This window comes from Electrophorus electricus, chromosome 22 (assembly GCF_041902795.1).
Source record: "Electrophorus electricus isolate QZ-2024a chromosome 22, ASM4190279v1, whole genome shotgun sequence".
In the NCBI taxonomy this organism is placed as follows: Eukaryota; Metazoa; Chordata; class Actinopteri; order Gymnotiformes; family Gymnotidae; genus Electrophorus; species Electrophorus electricus.
The window spans coordinates 2388127-2403000 of record NC_137518.1 but is presented as its reverse complement, the minus strand read 5'-3'; the positions used below and the strand labels follow the sequence as shown (position 1 = coordinate 2403000).

The 14874-nt window shown below is 48.5% G+C and overlaps 1 protein-coding gene across 3 annotated transcripts in view; it reads right to left on the bottom strand.

Annotated features, from left to right (window-relative positions):
- Positions 1-14874, bottom strand: part of igsf21a (immunoglobin superfamily, member 21a) — a 158502-nt gene that overhangs the window by 59987 nt on the left and 83641 nt on the right. For all 3 annotated transcript variants that reach the window (XM_035520667.2, XM_081705611.1, XM_081705610.1), the window contains one exon: positions 3847-3968. In XM_035520667.2, the coding sequence (XP_035376560.1) occupies positions 3847-3968 (122 nt within the window). The remainder of the gene's footprint in view (positions 1-3846; positions 3969-14874) is intronic.

Below are 14874 nucleotides of genomic sequence, written 5' to 3'. Positions count from 1 at the left end.
TCCCTCCTCCGCTCCGCTCCAGTGGGGAGACCCAGATGATGGTGCCGCGCTCTCGTCCTCCGACTCGCTCGGCTCAGGCGCCCCACCCTCGGCACTTCCCTCAGCCCATCTCTCCCTGCGTCTCGCCTCCCTCTCCCAGGCCATCCTCCAGGTTAATCTGCTGCAATTCGATAAAGTCCTGCCGCCGCTAACCTTTTGCGAGCCGGCAGGAAGCGGCTCGATCGGTAAGGCTCGTCCGGATTGGACGGGAGGCGAGCGCGACCTCTCCAGGAAAGCGAGTCGAAACCCACCCCCACCTCCCCCCTCCTGCCTCGGAGCTAACACGCTCCAGCCTGCAGCAGAACAGCTCTGTCACACTTAATTGTGGTGTGGATCACTGGCGGCAGCGTAAGGAGAAGAAATAACCCTGGGCAGCGTTTGCGCCGAGCAGATGGCTACAATTTCAGCCGCTGCTAATGATAGTTTGTGGGGTTTTTTTGTTTGTTTTTTTTCCTCGTGGCTTCTTGACACCCTGTGATTATGATTGTGTGACGTGCGGCTCGGTCCCGGCAGCGTGACGGTGGGTCCCCCCCACCGCGGCCCCTCAAAGCACCAAGTCCTCTCTCCGTTTTCCACCGGTGTACATTTCTGCTTCGCCCACGTCAAACACCTTCAAGTACATCTCTTGTTTCTCTTTCATTTCTTTCTTGCCCTTCCTCCGTTCTTCTCTACCTTGTGGGTGCGGGGCGCGGTACCGCCTCGCACTTAAGTTATTCCTTTACAGCAAGTTCAGCGTTCACCCCCGACACCGACACCCCTCCCTCGCCCATTGCTCTAAAACACGAACGGATAGTTAATCAGAGAGCAATAAAAGAGCCATTAGCGCTAAATCATGCCAAAGTGAGGGGGATCGGTGGCTGGCTAGGGCCTGCCACTCTTGGGTCTGTGTATGCCGGGAGGAAGAGGGATTTGCTCGGAGAAAATACAGTAAATCAGTTAATATTGTTCCAGAAGAGGGTGGTGAAGTGCCGGCAAGAGACACTCCTCTGTAAGACCGCCGGCGTGATCTGCACACGCTGCTCCTCTCCACCCCGTTGCGTAAGCAAGAGGGGGGGGAAAAAATGCAGCAAAAGGACTTGGTCATAAAAAGACGTTTCAACACGTCAGTCAAGAAGTGACAAGCATACAGATCAGCTCAGGCCTACACACACACAAAATAACTGCAGTTGAACAGAGAAGGCGTTAAGCAGCCACTACGCTGCAGAACTGAGGAATCAATAAACCCGACTGAATAGCCCGCAGAATTTAACTCTGGGTCCTGCCACAGCAGCACGTGACATGTGAGACACAGAGGGACGGAGATAGAGTCGGAGAGACCAAGAGAAAGTCACGTGCCCAGCAGGGCGGAGCTAGACAGAGTGAGAGACAGAAAAAGACACGCCCAGTGAGACGGAACGAGAGAGAGAGAGAGAGAGAGAGAGAGAGAGAGAACGTCCACTGCGCCATTCAGGCGCGTAGCAACTTCCATCGGTAGTCCCTTTAAAGTGTTATTATCCTGCGTTTACCTTTAGTCGGGCATTTTGAGGGCGCCTCCGCCACTGCGAGTGCGTTCCAGGTTCACAGACATGCTGCGACGTCCCGTCACGCAGCGCAATGACACACAGCATATTTTATCGCTCCAGCATGCCCTCCTCGAGAGAGCGAGGGAAAGAAAGCCCAGTAAAAGACGCCGGCCGGACTTGACTGTCTGCAGCTCTGACTGATCTGCTGCCCCCCTACGGGCCCTCCTGGGCCTTAATCTTCAGGGCGCTGGCTGTTAGCAGTTTTCCAAGCTAATATTTCACCACGAGTTATCGCCATTTGCTTTTGATCGACAGCCGGAGCTGTCAATCACTACGGGGAGCCCCGGGTGATAAAAGGAGATGCTATACTCCTAGAATTAGACTCTTGTTAAAAATTCAAACTGGTGGGATTAATTTTTGAAATATTTCAACTTTTTACCTTCTGGCTTCCTCCGGAGGGCGGGGGAGAGTGATTGGGCCGGGACGCAGAATTTCAATTTGCGCTGTCATGCTGTCCTGTTTGACACTTCAGGTATTCTGGGGAAATGAATCTGTCACGTGCAATGAGAGGGATAGTGCCAAACCCCCAAAAGAAGAGCTGTTCACAACAGAGGAAAACTCTGATCTTATTCAGCAGAGGCTAAGATATATAGAGAGGGACACACACACACACACACACACACACACACTGAGCTTTTGCCTAAAACCAGGCAACATGAGAGCTGTTCTCTATAACCAAGACAAAGACAAGTATGTGACAGGCATAATTTAGCACTCCCTCTCTCTTTTTGGGCAGGAGGCTCAATTAGTGCGAGACCTTAAGCCTGTGTGGCATTTGTTGTTCCGGGCTGAAAATGCAAGATAATGCTGCTTGTGAATTATCCAGCGTAGATGACCCCTCTCTCCTCCTACCAGCCTCCTCAGGGAGCGTAAAGGAAGGGGGGCATTTTTTTTAGAGTGTATGAGTATGCATGCTTGTGTGTCACTACAGAGTAGCCTCTCTGCTTGACTCCTCCGAGCTGAGCGTTGGGTGAGACGGAGGGGACAGTGCAGGCCGTTCCCCGCCGCTTCTTCTGGTGTGGCTGTCAATTTGCTCCCAGCTGGGTAGGAGTGTTTGTTCATGTGTGCTTGTCCCAGTTCTGAGACGAGGCTCACACGCGGCGGCAGGCGGGCAGCCTGGAGAGCCTGCGCGCGTCATCTGTAGAAGATAGACAGTAGAGCACCGAGGAAGGACTGGGCGTCGGCTCCGTACCCTTCATCACTGTGTCTTCGCCAGATAGCTCTGACTCCCGGGGTTTCTGCCTTTCCTACTCCCTGTTTACTCTCTTTGCCTTACTCACACAGTTGCTCTGTCTGTCTCACTCACAATCTCTTCCTTAGTTACACAGTCAGACTCTCTTTGTGTGTGTGTGTGTGTGTGTGTGTGTTTCTCCTCCTCCTCTTTTCATCTCTGCACCTGTGCCTCAGCAGAGAGAGAGGAGCTCTTTCGATTTCAGGAAGAAGTAGAGTAGTCTGGGTTGGTGGTTTTGTGTGTGTGTGTGTGTGTGTGTGTGTGTTTGTGGCGGGGGCGTTCTGTGTTGTGCACAGTGGCCTCCCTGAAGATGTGCCTCAGGTAAAGCATTGTTGCCTCGGAAACATCACTGTGTTTCCAGTGTTACGCCAAAGCACCCCAACAGCAGTCAGAGACACTCCGTGCATCCCGGGTGTGGGTGTGTGTGCTGGGGGGGTTGTTAGTGATGGAACAAACCCGTCCACCGTCTAGACTGCAGCAAAATGACTTGGGAAGCACTTTGCTTAGTGCATACGTAGCCATGCATTATGCACAGGCTATAGCCTGAGAAAATCCCAAAATTCACAAATCTGAAGGCACGAGAGATTATATTTGGAAGGAGCTTAAGTCCCTTCCTATGCATTGAACACTTCCTTCAGCCATTTAGGAGAAACGACAGGGCTCGTAGCAAAGGGAGGGTGCACCACGATTTTTCCACCCAACTTGAAGGTTTTTTCTCTGAATAACATTTCCTCACTTAAATATTAGATTTCCCTCAGACTTCCAGTGTAAAGTCAAGCTAATAACAAATCATTTTGTTTCTAATCAGACTTTTTTTTTTCATATTTCTTCAATTTCTTGCTCATCTTAGTAGTTCCTGTAATTCTGTCGGCACCGTGCCTCGTTGTACAGTGACGAAATGAAACATCCATCACACTTCCCTTACTTGGCTTTATTTAATATTTGGAAATAATATACACTTAAATGCATCCACAAAAACACCATATGCAGAGTCCCGTTACACAGTCCTCTTACCTAACTGTTGACTGGTACACCAGATCTTCTCGGCGGCGATAGTCCTCCATGTGGGAGTAGTTGGTATTGAACATGGCGTCATATGTGAAAATCTTCTGTTTAATCGTGCCCCCATCTGTAACCTATCGAGACAAAAACGGAACACAGCATCAGCAGCATATCACACGCGTGAAGGACTTGGAGCTACGGGCGCGCAAGGGCACCTGCTCTGCGCGAGGCTCTCCGCCCACGGGCGGAGTCGTCCTTAAATTAACCTAATTTATCTGTTTAGCTGCATTATCAGCCAGTTTTTTTAAGAGCTGACCGAGAGCCTGATTCGCATTGCCTTTTGCAAAATCGCTTCTGTGGCGCGTTACGCGGCCTAACGGTGACTGTTCGCCTCCGCGGGTTTTTCTTGGTGGCTGACCGTCCGGCGCGCGCGGGGGTAATAAAACGTGACGGGGCACCGGGAAGGTGAAGGTTGTTTAAAGCGCCGCGCGCTCACTCCGCGGGCACACGCTATTGTTCGCCAACACCCGTGCAAGGGGGTGGGGGAAGTCGTTTAGCGCGTGAATGAGGTCTAGCTCCTCACGCACCACGCTGAGAAGCAGACGGGAGAAGCGGGTGACACCCCGGCGCGTTAATGGGCGCGTTAATACGCAGTTTGACGGGGGAAAAACAGCTGAATGGACAGCGAGCCCAGTGAGACAGATGTGCTTAAGTCTCCTCCTGCGGGCACACGGCTTCACGGGACAGCGCTGAACTGGTGTGTTTTAGAACGTCCCAGTTTGCTTTTCCTTAGAAACCTGCAACCTCTTGTTTTGGACTGTGTTCACCTGCCTTTGTTCAGGTCTAATGAAGAAGTGAGGGCCACTTTGGCGCCCGGAATGTGACTTCAGTTTCTATGCTTATGCAGACAGAATTAACCACAAAACTGCTTTTAACAAGCCAACCTATACGGTCAGTCGACATGCGTCTCCATGCGCACCTCCAAGCACCCGGTGGTGCAGAAACTGCTCCGTGACCGCAACACGCATGCAATGGCTCTGGTTCTTGCTGCGCCAGTGCTCACTGAGCGCCTTCGCAAATCTGACAAGACAGCTGACTCAGCGTGAGTCCTTGAAATTCCCATGACAAGTGGCAGAAAGTGTCATGCCAGCCCCTACGGTCATGGGTGGGAGACCCCAAGTAACCCTGGTCCTCCAGACAGACGCTGTAAATGCCAGGTGCGAGCGCAGCCAAAACAGGGCACGTGGCATTAAAACTGCTCAGACTCCACCCACAAAGGAATTAAGAATAAAATTAATACATAAGATAAACGAATCAGAGGCACGTGGTAATGTTTACTCACCATGCACAGACTTTTAAAAATAACTAGAAACTACTCCAGCCCTGTTTAATTTAGCTTTGGTAGGTCTGTCTGCTACAACCTTTCCTTCAAGTGTGAAATTAAATGCATTTTTTTTCCCCTGGGAGGTTTTCACCCGTCCTTAAATGTGCAATTTTCTAATCTAAAATACACAAAGAAAGCTTAGCTTTGTTAAAGCTCGGGCACAGAAGTCATGAGTTGGGTGGACGAGCTCGCCCACAGGGAGAACTTGAATAAGGACTCTGAATGCTTTTCAGCGTTAAAGCTCAGTCTTCCCGTAGCTTGAGTGTTAGTAAATGCTTAAGTGACTGTGCTTTATAGTCTGGCATCCACTGGACTGCCGAACTAAACTTTTACCATCCTGGATGTTTTCCCAATAAACGGTTTCAGAAGGTTCCAGAAAGACACACAGCTAAATCAAATAATAAAAGATATGTCAATATACTGTATATGCAGAAGTATCGTTCCAGTATTATCCTTGAATAATGATGCATATAAACAGGCATTTAAATGTAATAAGGTCATTAAAAATAAAAGTCTCACTTTCATAACAGAAACTAACTGATATGCAAACTAACTTAATTATCAGGATCATGTTAGTTATATAATGTGTGACCAAAGAGGGAAAGGACACTTCCCTCTAAACATTAAACATCAAAAGTTCTTTTAATTTGTAAACAAAGAGAGAATATGTTCATTTCAAATAAATTATAAACAATCAACTCTAGAACTGAACTGTGTTGCTTTATTCCAAATCAGTACAGACCTTATAAATAAATATTTTTATAATGTTAAGTTAATGATTAAACACATAAGAGTGTAGAAAAGTCATCGAAACCATCCAGACAGGAGAGGGTGGATGTCTGCAGGGGAGAATAAAATGTTTACTACCCGAAATAAGAGTCACACATAACCGCAAGTGTGCACGCTTAAACACCAGAGTGAGATCAGGAAAGAAGAACTGCACACAACATGCCATGCAGCCCAACGCAAAGGTGAGAGGCCTAGGGTAGAACCACCAAACACAGAACGCTTCCAGCCCATCCTGGCTATATATATATATATATATATATATATATATATATATATATATATATATATATATATATGAGAGAGAGAGAGAGAGAGAGAGAGAGAGAGAGGGAGAGAGAGAGAGAGAGGGAGGGAGGGAGGGAGGGGAGGAGAGAGAGAGGGAGAGAGAGAGAGAGAGAGAGAGAGAGGGGAGGAGAGAGAGAGACAGAGAGGGAGGGAGGGAGGGGAGGAGAGAGAGAGAGAGAGGGAGGGAGGGGAGGAGAGAGAGAGAGAGGGAGGGAGGGGAGGAGAGAGAGAGGGAGAGAGAGAGAGAGAGAGCGAGAGAGAGAGAGGGAGGGAGGGGAGGAGAGAGAGAGAGAGAGAGAGAGAGAGAGAGAGAGAGAGAGACAGAGAGGGAGGGAGGGAGGGGAGGAGAGAGAGAGAGGGAGGGAGGGGAGGAGAGAGAGAGAGAGAGAGGGAGGGAGGGGAGGAGAGAGAGAGGGAGAGAGAGAGAGAGAGAGCGAGAGAGAGAGAGGGAGGGAGGGGAGGAGAGAGAGAGAGAGAGACATCAAATCAGTAAAATATCCAAGGTGCGGAATTGGAACTTCATCCCACTGCCCCAGATGGATGTGCAGGCTTAAAGCAAAATGGAGAGACAAAAAAGCTAAATAAAAAAAGACCTGCAAAAGAAATAAATGGAGCAATTAAACCAAAACCTTTGATATGCATCTCAGAATTTAAAATAACTAACATATCAGCGCATGACTGAAGAGGTTTTGGGGCAGTGGGGTAGTATCCTAGCCCACACCCACCGACCTCTGCTGTGTGTGGTGGTGGTAGAAGAAGGCTTGAGTTCAAACGTGCAGCCTTGTCTAGCGCTACGCGGGAGGCTCCATAAAGGCTGTTTATCCACCATACACTCAACAAACTGATGCAACAGTGCTTGTAAAACAAACACTTTAAAAAATACACCAAGACTTTGCAATGAGTTTTAGAAATCAATACACACAAAAAAAACTAAACAAAACAACCAAAATGCCTCTTAGAGGCTCTACAGCATGAAAGTGAAACTTGCACAAAGAAGAGATAGCAACCACCACACTGCCAAATAACTTAGATCGAAATCAAGACTTCAGTGAAATCAGCGGTCCATTTAGGCAAGATCTCAAGTCAAACCACTCTTCCTAACAAACTGTTTTAAAAGCAAAGGCATCACGGCACTACAGCGTGCTGGAAGGGACATTCCCCTACCACTGTAAGGAAATTCTTCTCCCTGCTACAAACCCACCTTACCAGCTGGAGAAATTCTACCTACAAGAACAGCAGACTTGGAGTTCAGTGGCTAAATATCTTTACATATTTGATTGGAAAACTAGCATTTAAATGAAAGAGAAATCACACACCTACAAGTCATTTGTGCAGTTCCACGTGGAAAATCTGACAAATATCTAGAACTTTGCATCTTGAAGTCACATGTTCTACCTAATCAGAGTCAGTAGTGATAAAACTTTAATCAACCAGAGATGGAAAAATTCACACGGGGCACTGAAATATTTAGGGTTTAACCCCTGAAGGCTCGGTTCTAATGATGGCCCTGGGTCTATTATCCTGCAAGAACGTTAATCAACAATTTTTTTTTTCTTCTGAAAACGCAAGTTTTCATGAGGTGGTAGTGTTCTAATAATGCCCGTGTTGTGAATCACCGAGTCACGATTTTGGAGGTAAACCTACAGTGAGCAGCACAGTCAACACCATGAGTTTAAACATGCATTTTCAATTAACCCATTAAATCCAAACACCGGAAAAACAGATACAAACAGAGAGAACACCATACGGAGGCAAACTTTGTAAGTAGTTCACAATGTAGTAAGTAATTGACAAAAAACAAAAACCAACTACCATTAACCCTGAATGTACGACATATGGTTTCCATAAGCTAACATACTTCATATGATATTGTTATGATAAGTAGGAAACAATGTCACAAGTAACATTTATGAAAATGTAATTTTACGTACTTTATTTTAGAAGGACAAGTGACAAGCAGGATAAAGCACACAATGTTACTTTCCAAACTGTAGTTGGACATTATTTTGTTTGGGATTGGATCCAGTCAGGGTGAAACTAATTCAAGACCAGATTAATTTGTTTCTGTCCCTGGGCGTTTTTTGTTTACTAGTGAGGCTAAATGCATGTTTTTAACTAACATTAGCCACACTAACATTATATATTATATTAACCCAAGCTACTTTAAAAGACCAGCACATTGTAAAAACCAGCACATATAGCCTATTACTTAAACAACAAAAAAACTCTTACTCTTTCTGAAATGTTATGAACTCTACATAGCAAATAAACATAAACCAAAATGATGTTCCCGTCCTCGTTCTGGCGTGTGTTATCCATGGGGAAACCTCAATAATGTCATCCTGTGATCAGAGTGACTTCTCCATCACTCCAACAGAGGGTGACGTCAAAGCCACGCCCCTAACACCGGGACGATGACGTCATACGCGATGAAACAGAATGATAATGGCTGTGCTCGCGGCCAGTGACATCCCAGACGCAACTCTTGCCAAGGATTCTCATGAAGCAAAGTGCCCCCGTGCTCCCAAGGATGCCCGTGAGGCAAGTGCCACTCCATAAGCGCTGCGAGAAGCACTCTTTCGGATTCGCGTGCGTCTGGCTGTTTAGTGAACCACGAGCGTTCCGGCTACCGACACCGCTTTGCCTGAGGAACATTTCTGGCAGGCAGTTATTATGGCCATCTGTTTGTCTCTATAAGCATTCGGCTGGTGTGGGAAGGCGCGCCAGGAGCTCGGCGAGAGCACAGGGAGGTGCCGTGGTGAAAGGTCACGAGCTAAAAGCATGTCTGTGTCTGAAAATTCGGTTTTCCCTGTCAGCTCCGCACGCTGCGTCTCTGCAGCTGTGCCCAATAAAGGCTTTAAAGCCGCAGTGAGAAGGGTGAGCACGCGCCAGTCTGACACCGCACCCAGGAAGAACGCGGCAAGGAAAAATGCACATCTCAACCCCAGGAAAAAAAAACCCCACAAAAACATAGCAGACTGTACCAATCATGTACAGTTCAACAGAAAATGTGGTCTGCCCTCTATAGTGTGCTTTTGGAAACATCAAACGACAGATTCGATTAAATTAATATCGAGGGTTTGAAATGACTTTTTATAGACATTCGGCATGGAAGAAAAGGCTCAGAAGTCAGGATAATTGCGAGGCAGTGTGAGGCAGTGCGAGGTGAGGAGCTGCCCCAGTTTGCACTGCTTTTTGAAATGAGAAATCTGCTCGCGCTTATTGAAGTGCATATGAAAACAGTCAATAGGCAGCACGCGCCTAAAATCAGCAATCACGTCACGAATGGCAGAGCAAAGGTTATTACATTTTTTCCCGCCCAATAAACAAAACCAGGCGATGTGCAGATGGTGAGAATTCTCCACTTGTGCCATTGTAGCAGGAGGGGAGGACCGACAATAAATGAAGTGAACGGACAATGAACGAAGCACTGAAGGAAACAGCCACCGGCATTTATAGCGAACAAAAGATGCATCACCGACGTGGTAAATTCAAAACAAACAGCACGAAGGCAGGTGAACAAACGAACAAACAGAGAGGGTGGGAAGTTTTCATGGTGTCATGTAGCCCATCCACCATCCATTTGGTTACACCATGGGAGTATTGGAGGGTTTGTGTATGTACGCTCCTTAGTGTGAGGAGCAGGGGTCGATGACTGATGGGGAAGAACGATAAGCCCTCCCATTTGCCCCACGCCGCCTTAACGAATTTCACCCTTTAATTAAGACGGACTCGGTTCTTCTGTGCGACACGCTGCCCGTCTCTGCGAGCAACATCTCCTTGACAACAGCAGCAGGTATGAGGCACCGATCGAGGTGGAAGGGACCGCAAGGGGGTCGCGGCCGTCTGGCCGCTCCGGGGTCCGACCCGGCTGGCACACGCGCACACGGCCGCGGGGAGCCCCGGCTGATCTGGGTCCAGGGGCTTCCTCGACCCCTGGGAGAGCTCTCCCATAGACACACAATTTACCATCGGTCGGCCCGATCGGCTTGTTTGTTTATTCGGTTTGTTTTAAGTTATTTTTTCTAAAATAAAAAGTCAGACTGAAAGAAACACAAGGTGCTTTAGAACTAGAAAAACAAAAAAAAGGAAAAAATAAAACTCAAACAGAAAGCTGACTGAAAAGCCGACGCAGCCTCATGGCGGAGGGGAAGGTAGAGGGGGAGGGGCTTCTGTGGAGCACATGCAGGGGCGGGACAGACCTAGGCTCCGCCCCAGAGTCTGCTGTGCGCGCTGCTTGAGTGACGATACATGCACCCATTCCTGGAATTGTACTGAGCCACGCTTATTTATAGCACACCCTCTCTCTTCACATCCCACCGCCGCCTCAAACACACACACACACACACACACACACACACACACACACACACACACACACACACACAAACAAACAAACACAGAGAGTCTCAGGGACAGTGACTTAATCTGAACATGACCTGAGATCACTTTCACTGGCAGACAGAGAATGCAGCGGCTACAGAAAGCCTGGCCTTTTTCTGCACGCCGTTCCTCCTTGGGTCTGGATGTAAACAGTGAGTGCGTCGGACACACACCACCTCATCAGCCGTCGCGTGTTTACAGACAAACGGAGCAGACCTCTCCCGGCCTCTCCTGAGACGCCTCTGTTGTGGAAGCGGCACACGCACGAAACACGCGCAAACTGTTTAATATCAGCGACGGAGGCTTTCCGAAACATCGTGGAAAAAAAAAAACGAATTGGGTTGTTAAAGTCAAAGCCCAGTGTGGGCCCGAGCCAGGCGAACGTCTCGCTCTGTTTTGCCCCATCTCACCCTGTCTCGCCTTGTTTCGTCTCGTCTGGCTCTGCGTGCGCCTGCCACAACAAGGTGCGCGAAAGCCACGGTAAACAACCTTTGTTTGCCATTGACCTGGTTTCGTCTTCCAAACTGGGCGTCCGGCGCTTGACACGGAGGCTCAGACGAAGGCACAAAATCAGTATGGAGCGGAGAGATCCAAGTGATGTCTCTTTACATCACCGCAGGCTGGGATGGATGTTAATCTCTATATAGGCAACAATAGTGGATTATTGGTTTAATAAGATTTATTGCCAGTCCTTGAGTGATTCTCACAAATTATTCAAAGTCTAGGAAAAGAGATGATCAGTGCATTGTCCTCCTGCTCGTATTGTACAATCGCTCATCTGCATGGTAATTTGTGTAATATTGTGTAGTATTGTTCCTACAATAGAACAATCACGTTTTCTGAGGGAGCAAAGGTTTTGTCCTGTCACTCCCAGGACAGACCACATGAAGACATGCGTGTGGGGTGTGTGTGCATGTGTGGGTTGTCTCTGTTTAAAGCAGTAAGGTCATATTAGTATCTAAAGCACAGTGATGTTGCCTGCAGATAGGCACCCTGCAATTTCCGACAGCCAGTGTGACGTCATGGCAACCATCACTCCAACCCCTGCACGCCATCCTTGGATCGGTCCTGTTACCCCAGATGGGAAGATGGGTCTGACTTTGGGAGCAGAATGGTGAATCACGCTTCACACTGCGTATGGGCCTCACATAGCACTAAGAGTCTAGCTGAGAGTCGGTTCAACACAGGCAGCATACACACTCACACGCACACACACTCACACATACACACACTCTCACACACACACTCAGACACACTCACACCCTGTTGGCTGGCGCTGGCACTGAACAGCCGCTGTAGTCACGCAATGCGCTTCCTCGACGACCGCCCTGGTGTGGTGCAGTGGATACAGGTTTTTGTAGGTGGGTTTTATGTAATAATCCAGTAACGATGTCTGCACTAGCACTGTCCAAAGGCGACGTCAAGCCCGCTGTGTGTGTGTGTGTGTGTGTGTGTGTGTATGTGTGTGTGTGTGTGTGTGTGTATGTGTGTGTGTGTGTGTGTGTGTGTGTGTGTGTGGGTGTGTGTGTGTGTGTGGGTGTGTGTGTGTATGTGTGTATGTGTGTGTGTGTGTGTGTGTATGAAAGGAGGAAAACGGCACACTAATGAGAGTGCTGGAGACAGTCACTCACTTACAGACCTGCGGCAGCAGGTCCAGGTCTGTGATTGGCCGAGGCAGAGGGGTCAGGACTGTGATTGGCCGAGGCAGAGCGGTCAGCGCTGTGATGGGCCAAAGCAGGGGGGTCAGGGCCGTGAATGGCTGAGGCATTGGCTGGCAGATGAGAAGTTGGAGATTAACACTGGCCACAGCCTTCCAGATGCCCTTCGCTCTCATCTTAACGGGGCCAAAAATCAGGATGTGGAAGAAAGATGGAGAGAGGGAAAGATAGAGCGATAGAGGGAGGCAGCGACAGCCAGCGATTTGATAAACTGCTGCAAATGCATTCTTCATTACAAAGAAAACTGTTCTCAGATCAGTGCGGTGGATAAATTTCCATCTTCTCAGTTGTAATCAGGCTCGAGACTTTTTTTTTTTATCCCTATCAGATCAGCATTTGGCTTCTGGATCGGATTAAAACCTGGAAACTGGTTATTTTACTGAGTGCCTCACTGAGATTTCAGCCAATCCCGGAGCCCGCGGCTTGGAAAGCCCCCTGACAAACCACCTGGAGTGCGAGATGAGCAGAGTAGCGGTGCGCCTCCCCCGTCTCCCCGTGGCTGGCAGACAAATCAGGGCCAGGCGGGCTTCATCAAAGGTGCCGCATTGACTTTCCACTTACCAGCAGTGGGAGCGATCTTGCTGGGACACGTATTACCCTAAATCTTAAGGACACTCGGTCAGGGGCAGAGGAAGGTCAGAGGCATTCCCTCCGGCTCACACAGGAGTGTGTCGTCCTGCCTCAGGTCTAAACTCCCCCATAGACGGCAGGCGTCCCCACAATCGTGCCCCTCATCTTAACTGACAGTATAAACTCCCACTCACTGTCATTGTCTGTAAAATTGGTTGCAACTGAAGAACATCACACAGCATGGTGATGCATGAATCACACACACATGCACTCGCAGGTATGCATACACTCACACAAACACACCCAAATTCATACACTTTGCCAGCTTGTGCGCACACACACGGGCACGTGAGTGGCAAGCACATACACATGCACACACACGCGCACGCGAGGAAAAAAAAGTCCACCGTGTTACATAAAGCTTAAGTCACTACGGAGACAATATTACGCCTTACATAATCCACAGACTGCAGCCTAAAAACAAGGCTTTGCAAAAGGACGAGGGAGCTTGGTCTGGATAAACAAGGTGAGAATAGCAGCATGACCTTGGGCTGAATTTAAATGACCAATGAGAGCACAGTTGCCGGGCAGAGGCCCAGTTCAGCTTATCCTTCACGTCCCGATAATGACGAGGGCCAATAAAAGTCCAGACCCCAAACACGTGCGGCAGCTCACAGCAACCCAAGGACTGTTTCTGTGCCGCTTCCTTCAGAGGACGACATGTATCACTGTGTGTGTGTGTGTGTGTGTGTGTGTGTGTGTGTGTGTGATGAGAATATAAGCAGTCCTTAGTCCACAAAGGTCTGTGGGATGGACCGTTAAACTTGGACTAATCTCCATTTGTAGCTGGCAAAGAGCCAGACTGTTGCGAAATCTGTGACCTGCGCGTCACCAGAATAGAAACGGAACTCGTAGTGCATCCAAAAGTTCAACAAAAATCTGGAAACGTCGCTCTCTGCAGTCCGATTGCAAGCAGCAAAAGGGGGATCAGGGCACTGTTAGACAGATGGCCCGTAAGCCATTAGAAACCGCGGCGGGGCCAGAGCAGCTGCACAGGCTCGGAGTCTTCCGGCAGTCTCCTCGTCACCTCTCCGGGCCCCACCGGGCTCCGCTGCTCCCCAATCCAAAGGTCACGTGTGCCGCATGTTATGGAAAGCCGCGTGGGTGACGTGACGTGTTGTGTCGGGTGGTTTCTGCTTCGAACCGCTCGTGTGGAGTTGTTCGGTCAGGATGAACGCGGTGGCACGCTGATCGCGGATCAGTTTTGCGGCATATATGTGGCAGCTGCAAGGCAAGGCAGCTCCGCCCCCCACTTCATCAGGTACCGCCTACTTTTAGATTCTACCTATTACAAGGTGGCATGAGCGCAGCTGAGGTGTGGCACTTCTGTGGGCAGGTTTATCTCTAATCCAGTGGAAGGAGGTTGCCTTTATCTATTTTGTGCTGATTAGCAGTCAAGCCAACCAATGAATAAATAAATAACCCCAATATCTGAAACAATCTATCAATCACCAGGACTACTTTTATTGTGAAATACTCCAGCATTTTGTGTGAATTCCTCTGAAACTGGATTCTGTCGTAATCAATTTTTAATGAGACACACAAGGTAGACACTTAACATAAATGCCGTCGGTGTGTTTACACGGCGAAACATCCCTGACCTGACTGTAATGGCCGCGCAGGCTACGTCTCCAGATGTCTCCACCGGACTATCCTCATGCTGAGGCAGATGAACCAAAAAACATTTGTCCTCAACCTTTGACCATGATTGACAGCTTTAATCACATTATGGATGACTTCCTCAACAAGCACTTTAGCACCGGTGGCATCTAAGGTATTTTATTAGGATGAATTAGTGAAATGGCGCAACGTCGTGCTTTTGTGCACAAACTGTTCAATTCGAAACAAAAA